This window comes from Topomyia yanbarensis, chromosome 1, assembly GCF_030247195.1.
Source record: "Topomyia yanbarensis strain Yona2022 chromosome 1, ASM3024719v1, whole genome shotgun sequence".
Classification (NCBI taxonomy): Eukaryota; Metazoa; Arthropoda; class Insecta; order Diptera; family Culicidae; genus Topomyia; species Topomyia yanbarensis.
This window is the reverse complement of record NC_080670.1, coordinates 6,577,686-6,591,920: the sequence shown is the minus strand read 5'-3', so window position 1 is coordinate 6,591,920 and position 14,235 is coordinate 6,577,686. Positions and strand designations below refer to the sequence as shown.

General features: G+C 42.9%; 2 protein-coding genes across 2 annotated transcripts; one reads left to right on the top strand and one right to left on the bottom strand.

Annotated features, from left to right (window-relative positions):
• Nucleotides 1-4,424: 4,424 nt before the first annotated feature.
• LOC131676726 (zinc finger protein 616-like) lies at nt 4,425-8,882 on the bottom strand. Its single transcript, XM_058955994.1, has 3 exons — nt 8,655-8,882; nt 6,290-8,512; nt 4,425-6,070 (listed from the first exon to the last, which is right to left on the bottom strand). The coding sequence occupies exons 1-3, from the start codon at nt 8,693-8,695 to the stop codon at nt 4,888-4,890; spliced, it is 3,447 nt and encodes a 1,148-aa protein (XP_058811977.1). The 5' UTR covers nt 8,696-8,882; the 3' UTR covers nt 4,425-4,887.
• Nucleotides 8,883-9,863: 981 nt separating this feature from the next.
• On the top strand, nt 9,864-12,464 carry LOC131676727 (zinc finger protein 107-like). Its single transcript, XM_058955995.1, has 2 exons — nt 9,864-10,063; nt 10,139-12,464. The coding sequence occupies exons 1-2, from the start codon at nt 10,041-10,043 to the stop codon at nt 11,706-11,708; spliced, it is 1,593 nt and encodes a 530-aa protein (XP_058811978.1). The 5' UTR covers nt 9,864-10,040; the 3' UTR covers nt 11,709-12,464.
• Nucleotides 12,465-14,235: the final 1,771 nt, after the last annotated feature.

Here is a 14,235-nt window from a genome sequence, read left to right as displayed (position 1 = left end):
ACCCCTCGCACAGAAAACGAATCTCCAATCTCATTCGAGCCAATGCTTCGATCGAAGTGTACAGTTCTGTAAATGTAATGTCAAAACGCTACACGAGAGATCTGTCGTGGAGATACATGCTAGCGCAGAGAAATCCCAAACCCTCGTCTCGACTCAAACCGGTTTCAAAACCTATACAGTATATGCGGTTGAAACGAAAATGCAGTCGACAGGCGAAATGTGTGGTGAAATCAGTGCCCAACCACGTCAGCAGAGAACGAAAGACGAAAGTAAAAAAGAATAAGTGCCTACTACGGCTATGAGCGAGCGTACGTGGAATGAACGTCTGCCTGCTGTGGATGCCATGGCTGATTGCTATTGAGTTTGCCTCCCAATCGTACATCTTAGCTCAGCGCCGGGAGCTGTGTGTTTCAAGTTATGCCTTTGTACAGCCACATGCAGACACAAACGGTTGAACGGCGAAGGGAAGGTCGATGGAAAATTTTCCACTGTCTGAATACAGTCGAGCGTAGCCGATATGCAGTCTTTGCCTCTGCGAACAGTATAGTGAGGATAGCATGTGTTGGTATGCTCTGGCGTTGGCGTTTTTCCCTCTGTGGAATAGCACGATTCTGTCGGTCGAATTCGAGGGAGTGCTGACATGCTAGCATTCGCGAAACTCTGAATGATTCGAAAATTATAGCATTTTAGTCAAAATTTGTTATATTTTTGAAGTGACATGCGATCGATGCTCGAAATCATCGAGACGATTACGAAGTTTGTGTGGTTTACAATTGATCGATTTTAAATCTCAGTACTTTCCTTAATTATGATGGAATGAATGTAGCGTGATCACTCGCTGTTGTTCTTGGGGGATGTGATTAAAATCACATGTTACGTAATATATCAAACATTGTTCGAGAAAACTGTCATTTTCTTCCTTTATAGACAGCAGCAAGCAAACGAAAATTTGATTTTTGTTTCGTCCCAATACTGCCGAGTAGCTCAGTATTGAACCACTCAAATGAGCATGTGAAAATATAAAAGAGCCTTATTTGTTATTCTATCATGCACAAAATTTGCAGGAGACATTCATGGGTGTGATTGTCCGCGTCCTCTTTTTATATACATCTGTATCGATCGAAAGCTAACGAAGCTCCACTAGCATGCTCGTTTTTGATGTTTTGCGTTTTGCTTCAATTGCAAAGGAACTAAGAACACAATACATCGAACACTGCAGTGTGTAGAGCGCTACCGCAACCCACTGCTGATGATGTACTTGATATTTGTAGGAACTGAATACTGGCTTGACTGTGACAGGAGAAATTCTCTTCTCTTTTCCTCCAATAAGGACATCGAAGCATGCCCGTGCGCTCGTTTTACAAAGGGGCGGGGCGGGAGGCTTTGATTGTTTAACAAGAAAGGTGTAGAAATCGCCTTGAAGATTTATTACGAGGCCTGGAGGGCTGAGCCTTACATAAAAATTGGGAAAATGTCTATTTTATGGAAACTTCAAAAAACATTACTGCCTGCTGGGTGTTGCTGGGGTCGGATTTCTACTGCGGTACTTTGCAGTAATCCTAGCGACTAAACCGAAACATCTTGTTTCTCCATATCTACGCTTCTTCTCCTAGACCGATGGATTCCTCTGATTTAAATGACGCACCATTTACGTTCCAGCTATCCTATGCCCAGCACCGTCGCAGGGTGTCTTAATGCGACTCGTTCATATTTTTCTAGGTGTTCGTTCGTCACTTTTGTTGGAATTCCGACAATATTCCTGTAAATGCTTTGCTGACGGCATCTCGTGTGCCTTCGTACTGACTCATCTCAGCCAGTGGCGTAGTAAGAAAAAAAAAATCGGAGAAGCAATTCGAAGGCATCTCGCTGTGCCGCTTGGGGCCTGTACTTCGTTTCGCCGGGGTCCTGCTATTATCCCAGGGCATTCGTTCTTGCAGTACGGCGTCCGCTGTTTTCCTGGCTATCACCTCATCCGCGGGCAAACTGGTAGGATGCCGAGGCCAATACAGCGATCCCGGGTGGGACGTTACTTCCGGTAGGCAGGCACCCCGACCATCCAAAACCAGTACTTCGCTCTGCATTTCGTGAATTCCTCAGCTGATAGCATTTTACATCTTTAGACAGAGTGATACAGATGGAAATCATCTTAGCAATAGCGCACACCGCTTCCGACGATATCGTTATGTACGCGCTCACAACAAAACAAACAACGAAACATGCTCGTCAACTTCGTCCGGTTCCGTTTTGAGTTCAGCGCAGCAGTGCAGGCGGGATGGCGTCCACTGTCGAGATCCCTTCCGGAGTCCGATTTGCCTCTGCGATAGTTCGTTCTCATTTCCGGTATAGTTCGTCAGCCTGTTAAGGATGACCATTTCCCGAAGTTTACCAAGAGTATCCAGCTGGCATATAGGCCGATACGATGCTGGATCTCCTGGTGGCTTCGCTGGTTTTGGCAGTAACACCAGCCTCTGGATCTTCGATCTATCGAATAGCCCTCGCCCAGGCACTTCTGTAGAACTATCCTGAACATATCACGGGTCACGGCTTTCAGGGCCACGTTTGTGATACTGTCCGGACCGGGAGCTTTCTTCGCTTTCAACCCTTTTGCCTCTATAAGGAGACCGTCGTTGGAGACTCGATGGTCACCAGAACTTCCACCGTCTGCATCAACGTACGATGTAGGCGGCAATGCGGTTGGGTCGTGCTTCGGGGGAAGACCCTTCACGATAAGTTTGAATTTGTTAGTGCACACTTCTGTTGGCGTCGTTGGACCGCTGATTTTTGTCATCACGACACGGTAAGCGTTACCCAAGGGGTTAGCGTCTGGTTCTCTCCTTGTAGCAGGTGACCTTACTACACTTTTTTTTCTCAACGCATCTTCTGGTTTTTAGACAGGCATCCCGGAGGATGATGAGCATTTCGTTTCACCAATACGCCGGACGCCTCGGAAGTTCCTCGGCTCCATTTTCTTAGTTAGTGTTTCCGACAGCTCATCGGCATTCAAAATTGGAGCGAGGCCGTCACTACGAAGTGCTTCCACAAAAAGGTCCTTATCGAAGTTCTTTATTTTCCACTTTCGCTTGCCAGTTGTCACTCTTCGCGTTACAATGCAATTCCGTCGATGATGGATTCCCGGTCGTCTTTACGGAATGTGCAAGCGGAACCTTCGTTGCACAGTCTTACATCAGGGCTTCCAACCTCTTGCGTTGATCAGCCTGTTACTCCACTCCACGGCTCAAGTGTCAAAATCTCCTCCTATAATAGTCGGCGTTCGTCCGACTAACGAGTTGGTTAGTGCGTCTAGCATCCGATTGTACTACTCTGGTGTCCACCGGAGCCCCCCCCCCCCCCCACATAACAGCTTAATACAAATTCGCCACTGATCCTGGCGATCACGAAGTCTTCCTAGGTGCTATCTACCACCCAGTTACCGTTATCGAGAGAAACGTGATACGACTCCGCAATTATTTCCAAGTCGCACTTCGTTTCTGTTGTTGACTGCCACAACAGTTGCTGTGAAATGTCGCAATGTTGAGAATAAGATGAGTTATCTCCATCATCATTGGGTTGCCTTCGCCTTTTTGTACTCTAAGAAGCTTCCCGTCCTTTCCGCCCTCATTTGTGCAGAGCAAGCACTTCTGTTGCTTTATTCAGTCTCTAGTTAATGTCCTATTCTATTGCCACTATACGCCTTCCTCAACCTGATTGGCATCTGGTCTTTCTCCAGGTTACATTGCTCTATTAGTGCGCTCCTCATTTTGTCTTGCGTTGTGATTTCGTCCAGATTCCATGGATTGACGTAGTGTAGAACTGGATATCGACTGAGCATAATCACAACATTTAGTCGTCTGTAGTCTCCGACGAATTTCCAGAACCCGTATTTCTTTGGAACACAGTGTTGCGGACTTGCCTAGGCTGGAGCGGTGATATATTTCCAATTCCATGATTGCCTCGTTTGCTTATTCAACAGCTTGCAGTTCGGATCCAAAGGTAGTCATTGACACTTGCAGAATAGCGATGATCCTGTCATCTTGATTTGATGGGCCACTTCTTGTTGAATCATCGATCGTAGAGTAGATGATAACGTAACCTCAGATCGTATATTTGACCCTTATGGGACCTCACGGAGCTCTTCGCGGACCTATATCTAAATGAATCATCGCTTAACTTCAACTTCGTAGCCGAATCGATAACTCGGCGACGTTAGGATCAACGATAATCCCAATTGTTCGGTGTGTTGTTTGATTTTTGGCCACGTTCATTCGCTTCATGATGGCGTCCGTCTTATCGAGTCGTGCAGTCGGCTACTGATGAGGAGTAACAACCGAGACATCAGTTCCGGTTGTTTTAATCGTACATATAATGTGTGTGATTTTTAGATTTATAAATTTATAGTGTCGAGCTAACAGCACAGCCGGAATATAAATCGAGCGAAGTGTATTGAGTACTGTACTGTTTATAAACGCCAGTCAGTCCCATGTTCCCATGGGATTCCCTTTCTACATGGGACGCTCTTGCGATTATAGGCAGTGTATGCTATTGAAGAATATCGAAATTCTAATTAGAAGTATTCAGTGATAGAAACTAACGAAGATTTACGCACTGGGCATCAGATCTTACTCAATTTTATTAAGTATTTAGCAGGAAAGGAATAATATAATAGCACTAATTTTAATATAAATGTTTTGTCTGGTTCTGTGAAAATTTCGCTCATCACAATGTATAAAATAAGTATATAATATAAACAAAAATATTAAAAAATAATGATGATAATGTAATCTGCTGGGTGCTGCATCATGTAGTCAATAATACTTAAAACACTTTAGCGCCGTAATTTCGCATATTCTGCGGCCAAAATCTCTCATGTCTGTTCTCACTTGTGATGTTCTAGGTCGCATGCACCGACTCCTGGTGGAAGTTGCAATCGCGCTGCCGCATAAACGTTCTTGGACAGTACATACAACGGAAGGTTGCCGGCGTCGGATACTGCATCGCGTCTTCCGAGTGATACTTCTCCTTGTGGAGCTGTAGCAGCCGATAACGGTCGTACATCATGCCGCATTCGTCGCACGGGAAACGCAGCTCGGACGTATGCAATCGCTGATGCGTCCGCAACGAGCTAGCCTTGGTGAACACCTTCGGACAGTGCTGACACTTGAATCCGACTGACGTCACCTTCCGGTTCGAGCGGCTTTTGCGCCTAAACAGGCACTGTTCGCAGTGGTGCGGACGCACATTGGGATGCATTTGAATGTGTTCGTTCCAGTGTTCGCGGGTTTTGAAAATGGCTACACAGGTTGTGCAGCGACACAGTTTGTAAGGTCGAAGGCCAGGATTCAATATCAAGGGAGGTGGTGCTGACGGTGGCAGAAGTGAATGTGGAATGATAGAGTTCCCGTAATCATCTGATTCTGTTCCAGGCTCCAGTTTAACCGGAGTTGCAAGTCCACTTGGTACTGGAGATTCTGATGGGGTCTTCGGAAGCGCCTCTGATGGATGGAATTCGTTTATGTGACGCTGGCAAGATTTCTCCGATTCGTAGCGATCACAGCATACCACACAAACGTAATCTTTACGTTTCTTGATCTTAGACTTTTTCAGTTCTGGAGTACTTTCATCTCGATTAGCATAGCTTTTTTCCATGGAATGCACGGTTTTCTGGTGAAACATTTTATCTCTATCACGCAGGAATATTCGCGGACAGTAATCGCAGCTGAACCGTTTACCAGTGTAGGGAGCATCTTCCGAATGGTACCGCTGTTTGTGTACCTGCAGAGGCCGATTCCGAGCAAACTGAACGCCACACTCATCGCATGAGAAGGGAAGCTGGTTCTGATGGTAGATCATGTGATGTTTTAATGATTTGCGTGTCTTGAACACCTTCAAGCACTTTGGGCACCGATGTAGCGTGACGTTTAGACGCGGAGTCGGTGGAACACTTCCAGCGGATTCCACATCGACCGATGCCTCGTCGTCTTCGTTGGAATTATCCAGTGTCTGTAGTACATCTTCGGGAATGCGTTCCAGCGTAACTACAACGTCACGAATCTCCGGATCATCTTCGATCGATCTGTGATGAGAACATAAAGGTAAATACTATTTTAGAATTATCTACAATTAAACATACAATTAAACTCAATCGGTTTGTCATCACCTATTGACAAAAAAGCATGTTTATTCAAAAAAACTAATTTATGAAGGCACTCGGTTACTTTCAATGTAGAAAAGTCGCTCATGCGAGCGGCCGATCTACAAATCCTTACTAGTAGTAAAACGATGTTCAACTTACTCTGCATCTAAAGCTACCTCATCGCCATCTTCGTCGTCGTCTTGATCGCCGTCGATATCACCTATGTCATCGATATCACCGCCGCCATCGATATCGCCAATGCCATCATCGAGGTCCACTTCTTCGCCTAAATCATCATCGTCCTCGTCGATCATGTCAACGTCCTCTTCGGGTTCCAGTTCCCCATCAGCATTGTCCTCGGTACCCGCAGCACCATCACTTTCTCCGCCGTTGCGCTCCGTCTCTAGTATTTCTCTTTCAACGTTACCGGCACTGATAACGCCATGGGCAATACGCTCGTGAATTTTGATATCCTGTTTTCGAACGAAGCTACGCGTGCAGTAGCGGCACTTGAGGGCTCTGAATTTGCTGTTCTGGCCGTGATATTTTTGCTTATGTGCACGCAGATAGTGCGGTCGATTGAACATCGCCATGCACTCATCGCACCGGTAACGGAGTGAGCCGGTATGGATGAATGTGTGCTCCTTCATTACATAATTTTGTGTGAAAGTCTTGGGGCAATATGGACACTTATATGGTCGCCGAACGTTCATCGAAGATCTAATTGGTTTGATTTTCATCATTCTCGATGCTAGGGGTGCTCGAAACGGAAGTACTGGTTTAACGTCCTGTTGTTGGATTTTTTTCTTATGCTGATCATCGGTATGTTCTTGAAGCATTGCTGACGTGGGGAAATGTTCACCGCACTGAAGGCATTCGAAACTAGGTTCAGCTGGCGAAGCATTCACGGTAACTTCTGTGTGTACGGATGCTTCGCCATCGTCTTCCATCGTAGGACATTGAATAGCTGATAGGGTTTGTTCTATTTTTTCCTTCTTAACCTTTATCTCCTTTAAGTGAACCATTCGAGTATGGGTTTTGCGATCAATTTTACGGTGGAATATTCGAGGACAGAATTTACACCGGAAGCGACACTGAATTGCCTGACAATCGTCTCCTTCGTGATACTTATCCCGATGTTTCTGCAAATAGAAGCGACGATCGAAACGAGAACCACAATCGTCACATTTGTAAGGAAGTTTTCCCTGATGATTTAGGATGTGCATTCGTAACGTTTGTCTTGACTTGAACGTCTTCGGACAAAGGGAACATTTGAGGATACCATCTTTCGGATGCATAAGCCCGATGTGATCTTCTAGTTGTTGAACTGATTGGAAATTCTTGGTGCATAAATTACAGCAGAAACGAGCAGCTGCCGAATCTGGTACAGGGCTTGGCGTTGGAGTGCTGGTGGAAATTGATTTCTTCACTACAGGGGAGGACTTCTCCGGCATTGATGATGTTATTGCTGGTGTAGATCTATCCTTTGAGATTACAGGGCTTGGGGTATCCATTTTATCGTTCGGATTGTACTGATCCGGATGACCCATTTTCATGTGCTGCGTACGATCACCCTTGCGAGGGAAGACTCGGGGACAAAATTGGCATTTCAATCTCAACGGCGGATCTTCGGTCGAATTCTTGGAGTGATACTTTTCACGGTGAGCTTCAAGAGATTTAACCCGACTGAATGTGGTCCCGCAATCATTACAGTCAAATGGAAGCTTTCCGGTGTGAAGTCGGTTATGCTCCCAGAGATTCGCACGGTTTTTGAAACTTCTGCTGCACATATTGCACTTGAAACGGCGCTCACTTGTTTCCGCATTTGAATCTAAAGTCTCAGAACTATTGTTGAGTTGTCTGAAATTCTCAGCATAAGAAGCCAACGTATCTTGATCTGGTTTCACATCTTCCTCATCCGGCTGAAAGGAAGTCTCTTCCAGCAAACTTTCGTTTGATTGTACCTCAACGGAATCAAACCCCTCCTGTACCGACGTGATACGAAGTAACCCAGGCCCGTCACCGTCGTCACCTTCTCCATCGTAGTCGTCATCGAAACTGTTGTCGTCTTCTGAATCCACATGATAGCTAATATTAGCTGCAACAGATCCGACTAAAACTTGTGGCGCCTTCCGTTTCTGACGGATCAAAATATCGTAACGATGACATCGTTCTCGGAAGCGCTGGAATTCTTCCAGCGATAGCGAACACAACCAGCATACCGACGACGCATAATCTTCGTCGACTGTGATCTGAATCCCAGTGCATTCGTGAATCCGATCGATCACTTCTTGACGGGCACCTTGCCCATCGGGGAAAAGAGCCTCCACGTCAATATTAGAGAGGCACAGTCGACAATAGGATGCCGGATCGCCATTTGGCCTGCACGAAAGCAAGATGTGTTTATCCAAATCGTTGTATGTGTGCGTGCGGGAGATGGAGCACGAAAAAGAAACCAGAATTCAAGTGTGAAAAATTAGCTTCGAAAGAGAAAATATTTGATATCCATTTTGGTACTACTTACACTTCCTGCAAGTCGTTCGCAATGGAATCGCTAGCATCCATATATACTAGGTGATGTTTAATTATTAGTGAGCACTATGCTGGGATTTTGTGATTCCGTTTTTGTGTACCAGCAACCAGCAGCGGTCGTACAAGCTTCCTTCTTCTTTTAAAATACGTGAACGCAACTCCTCCGCTCAATGCGAGAACAGACTGTCAACGATCTGTCATGTTTTGAGGATGATGGCGAAAATGCAGCAAGGTCCGTATACACTTCACGCCAGGGATGCCAGCTGTATATATCATTTTTTAAAGTCCAAATAACCAAATCTCGACAAACATATGATTACGGCCTAAAAGCCAACTGTCAAAATCCACTTTGAATGGAAATTCCGGACAATTTTTTTTTTTTTGATTTCATCACAATTATCCAATTGACTAGTCCTATACTACATATATTCAATTTTGAATTTCTTGCCATGTTCTTTTTTGTCGCTTTCAAAAGAAGGCAATCAAAAGGATTTTGCTATTTTATTTAAAATCAATATAATTCCTATTTTCCTGTACTGCCGTTAGAAGCATAACTGTCCCATTTGGTATGGGAATCCCTATACACATGGGACAATTATGCTTCTAACTGCTGTGTATTAGTGTGTTCGACGATTTGTTTTCCTCCACTTGACATAGGTGGAGGAAAACAAATCGAAAATAGCTTTTCGATCGGATTATTTTCATGATGGTACCTAACCAACCGGTATTGTACGTCTCCGGAATAACTTTTGCAGTGGCATAACGCATTTTAACAACATTACAAATACTTTAGGCGAGCTTTTTCAAATATTTAAATTGGCAGACAGTTTTATATATGACAGCTGGAAGAAAACAAACCCCCAATTAGTGTGTGAAATGATTTTGCATAGAACTCTATACGCAGAATTTAATTTATGCATCGATAGCATACTTTTCTATTTGCCTCTTCTGTTGTAAATTTTATGCATTGGACATATTCGATCTATCCACTTACAACAAGTATCCCAAGTAGCAATTATGTTTCTATAACACACTACAAGTGCATTCTAAATTTTAAAAAAGGTCTTCAAGAGCGTCATAAAATCTCAATTGTTACTAGGGATATGCTAGAAAATGCTTAAAAATCACAGCAGAATAGGAATAGAAAGTATGCTATGCATTTTTTTATTTCTCAGTGTATACAGTGTATCATCTGGCAGCACTGCTGATGACGGATGCATGTGCAACATTGCTGTCAAAAAAGTGCATTATGAACATCAATTTCGACCGTGACGAAACGTTTTAAGGTTGACCCGATTGTATTGAATTTATAGTTCGTCTTGGCTGTTTCTTGCTTAATTTTTTTGTCGAAAACGGAAAATCGCTCTGTGTACAACCAATGGAGGACGAAATTATGATCGTGTAAGTTTATTTTTTGCCATTCCGCGTTCCTAACAAAATGTGCTGACTTTACGTTTTCTATTTTGCTATGTGCAGCCCAAGCGGACCACCCGATTCTTTTTGCCGGTTGTGCTTCTCAGAATCAAATGTGGAGTTGTTGCTGGTACCTGGGGTCTTTCCACAGCCCAACCAGCCGCTAGTTGATTTGGTTAAACGGTACATCAACATTCGTTTAACTGATCAGCAGGAAATGCCGTGCGGCATCTGTAGCGCTTGCCGGATGATGCTGGAAGAGTTCAATCGCTTCCGGGAACGTTGTTTGCGATGTGACTTGGTATTAAACGGCGCGGGCGGTCCGTGTATTCAAGAACCTTTGTGTGCTGAAACTTTCTTCACCGATTTGCCATTTCTATGTGATATATGCGATAGCGGATTTTTTTCTAGAGGTTATCTGGATGCGCACAAGGCAAACTTTCACGCCGAAGTAACTGTGGGAGGTGCTATGGATCATTATAGATGTATGCACTGTCCTCGTATATTTGCTTCAGCGGGACATATGCGTCTTCATATGAGAAGCATTCATGAACCAGCTCATTTGAATTCTGTTCCAACAAAAAGAAGAAAAAAGCGTACGGTGAACACCGAACAGGAACCGCCGATTATTCCACCGTTAGTTCCACTTATTGGACGCGAGTCACAATTTGCTGCATTAGAAACTGACATTGTGACAAATATAAATCAAGCACCTAATATAGAACAGCCTATAGTGGATGAAGGGAAAAAGCCGTTTGAATGTTCGACCTGTTTCACTCGGTTCCATTTTATTGGATCGCTCAAAAGACATGTCGCTGATAGCCATTCTAGGCAAGTTAACAAACAGGAGATGAAAAATGCTGCTCCAAATAAAAATCGTGCTCGTGCCAAAACAATTCCTGTTCCGACGATTGAACCGATACCGATTGAGATACAACCATACGTATTACCTTCGTCGGCAGATGACGTACACCAAATAGACGATGTTCAGGTGAATGAGATACTCCCTGAAATTTTTGTCGTAGATGAGGCACAGGAGATGAATCAAGCGCCTAGCCCATTACAGCAGGAACCCACGATATCCGAATGTTTAGTCTTTCTAGAACGCCTGAACGATAATATTATTCCTCCAATCCGTAACTACGAAATTCCGCTTGGAAAATTCTTCCATTCGCTGCAGATGAGAGCACAAAATGCCACCCTCGTTGATAAAACCGTGGAGGACGAGATCAAAAGAATTTATCCGTCACTGTCAAAACAGTCCAAACGGGTGTTCTACTGTGACCTTTGCGGACATCCCTGTCAAAGTCGAATGGCTCTTACGCGTCATATGATGCGCCACAACGACATATCGTTCCCTTGCGAAGATTGTGGTAGGATATTTCAGGACAAGAGCAGTCTGGATCGACACATGCCGCAACACACCTGCGATTTTCCTCATCCATGCGATGAGTGCCCGTTGGGATTTGTTCGGAGAGGCTTACTCAATAAGCACAAAGAACGATACCATGGACCGAATGCGGCACCACTCAATCTGTTCTACTGTTCGTTCTGTCCGAGGGCTTTCACCAATCAACAACAGTTGAAAAATCATCGCGCAGTTATGCACGTCAGCCAGGCGGAGGAGTACTGAGCAGCTTTGGCTGAGTTGGGGAATTATGATTATATATCATATGGTAAGTTACGATTTGTGGAATATATGTTTTCATTTCGGATCAATACAAAGCTATCGGATAGGTTTAGTATATAACCAAACCAAAAAAGCAAAAATACCTTTCTTGGTCTGATGACGGTCTTTGAAGTTGTAGCGTAGGGTTGACTCGAATAAGTGGAATTGTAAACTGTGTAAGGATATTCAGAAAGATTCGTAAAACAGAATAATTCATAAATCTCACCCTAGAAATTGATGGAGATTAAATAACTAGCTCAGATAGTGTCGCATCTCCTGTGTGAAATGAATTGAAAGAATGAACCAACTCCTGTGAACTAGAACGAATTTATTGCAAAGAGATAAAACATTTTCTCATGTGCACAATGAGCAGTCTGAACCACCTTTGTGAATTACACAGTTTTTTTTATAAAAGCTTAGTGCTTCGGATTCTCCTCTTCATTAACTAACTCCACCTTAATGCTAGTCATAAACAGCACCAAATTGGAGCCAGTTAGACACTAAAATCCAAATAGTCACTTATCTTGCTTGAACGCTGAAACAACTGGCTAGTATCGAGTGATGTCTCGGTAGTACGTCACACAGACTTGGCTCAAGAACCTAACTTCAAAGCAGGAAAAATACTGTTCGTAAGCTATTAACTCTCGCTTTTGCGGGTTTTAGCAAAACTGAAATGAATAGGGCTCGGGAAGTGCGACATGCGTGTATCCTGGTAAATTACGCTATTGAGGCTCATCTTTTGTTCCAACTAACCACTCGAGACATGTAAGCAATCGGCAATGTAAGGAAATACGTCTATCGCTCGGCATCCTACGGATGATTTACAGAAAGTAGTCTTATACTGCGAAAAAATAGTCTTCAACTCGTCATTGGCAGTGAAGCGAATATCCATCATATCATCTGGGGCAGCTCTGATATAAATTCGAGAGGCTTTGAGCTGATGGCATCCGCCAGCAGTTCTAATCTGCATATCCTTAATATAGGAAATCGTGCAACCTTTGTAAAGTCTGGCAGAGAAGAAGTGTTGGATATAACACTTTGCTCCGACAGAATTCTGCATGAGCTAAGTAACGGACAAGTTCAAAATGAAATCGTACCTATCTGACCTTAAATTTATATAGTCGATCATCTGAGTGTAATCTTAAATGTACTGGGATATCTATACGGAGAATCTAGCGACATAATTTTACGATTATCTCTCAGCAATAGAACCAATAGATGATTTAGATGAATGTTGTGTTGTAAACCTAACGAACTCATTCATAGTAACATCCTTCGAGAAGGCTTGTCCGATTCGCATTGCAATAACAAGTAGGAGGAACCCCATAGTAGAGGGTTCTTGATTGAATGACATACACTGAAAAAAAATCCAAACGTTAATTCTATTTGCTTCAAACCGCTTAAAATTCATATGAAGAAGAAATGCTATTGTTATCACGCGCACACATACCTTCTATGTGTCAACTGTATAAACTATGTATGCACACACATAAGTTATATGTGCATATTGTTATAGAATGGGGTTTTATGTGGCTAATAGTTATGAAATGTGAATGTAAGATTAATATTTCTTGTAAATACACACATTAGGTTTATGTGCCAGCAAATAGTGTCTATATGCCTCCGTTAATTGCAAAAATCTATGTGTAAAATCAATAGGCATAACGTTTACTTTTTTTTGAGTGTAGGATATGATAACAGCTTGGATTCGGCGTCAGCGCGATGACTCCAGAGCTTTCAGCATAGCTCGCAAAGCCTATAAGAAAAGTCTTAGATCTTCTGAACGGGCTGGCTGGAAAAACTTATATGCAAAAATCTTTAATCCTGATTGAGGTAAGCAGATTAAATAATATCTTCTCAAAATCGAAAGATATTCTCAAATATCGTTACATCCATTTACCTTTTCCAGCTTGTCCAGAGAAGATGCTAAAATATATATAGTTTTAAAGCTTTCAGTAAAGCATTACGATTAATTATTAGCCACTGTTACAGTACACACAGTCTAATATCCATCCATCCCGATGTACAGTGAAAACGAATCACATTAAAAGAAAGTGGTCTTTACGGTGGAAATCATTGACAGATCTTAAACCAACTCATGTTAGTGCTTTGATTTACGAAAGTGAACATGGAGCACATGCTTACGAAAGCCTCCCGTATAAAATTTCACCACGTCAGTACTACAATTTCTGAAAAGGTTCAGTTGTTATTCACGACAACAATTAAATTAAACTATATATTATCTTTTAAATTACCTATTTCTAGAGATGAAAAAATATAACCTGACTCAGTTTTGCTTCAAGTAAAAACAGTATAAGAAAGAGGTAGTAGATCATACCTCTATCGATTTACTTTTAATTAATTTTTTTTATTAGTTTCCAATGTCAAAAGACTAAAAAATGGATTATTACAAGACAATTTTATTTGGGTAATTAATTCATTAGAAATATGCCAACGCAATACTATTTTCACACTGCCTAGTTAAAACCCA

Coding starts and splice junctions, on each gene's coding strand:
- LOC131676726 (XM_058955994.1), bottom strand. CDS start 8,695: ATGGATGCTAGCGATTCCATTGCGAACGACTTGCAGGAAGT. Junction 8,513..8,654: donor GCGAACGACTTGCAGGAAGT/GTAAGTAGTACC, acceptor GCTTTCGTGCAG/GCCAAATGGCGATCCGGCAT. Junction 6,071..6,289: donor GAGGTAGCTTTAGATGCAGA/GTAAGTTGAACA, acceptor TTCTCATCACAG/ATCGATCGAAGATGATCCGG.
- LOC131676727 (XM_058955995.1), top strand. CDS start 10,041: ATGGAGGACGAAATTATGATCGT. Junction 10,064..10,138: donor GAGGACGAAATTATGATCGT/GTAAGTTTATTT, acceptor TGCTATGTGCAG/CCCAAGCGGACCACCCGATT.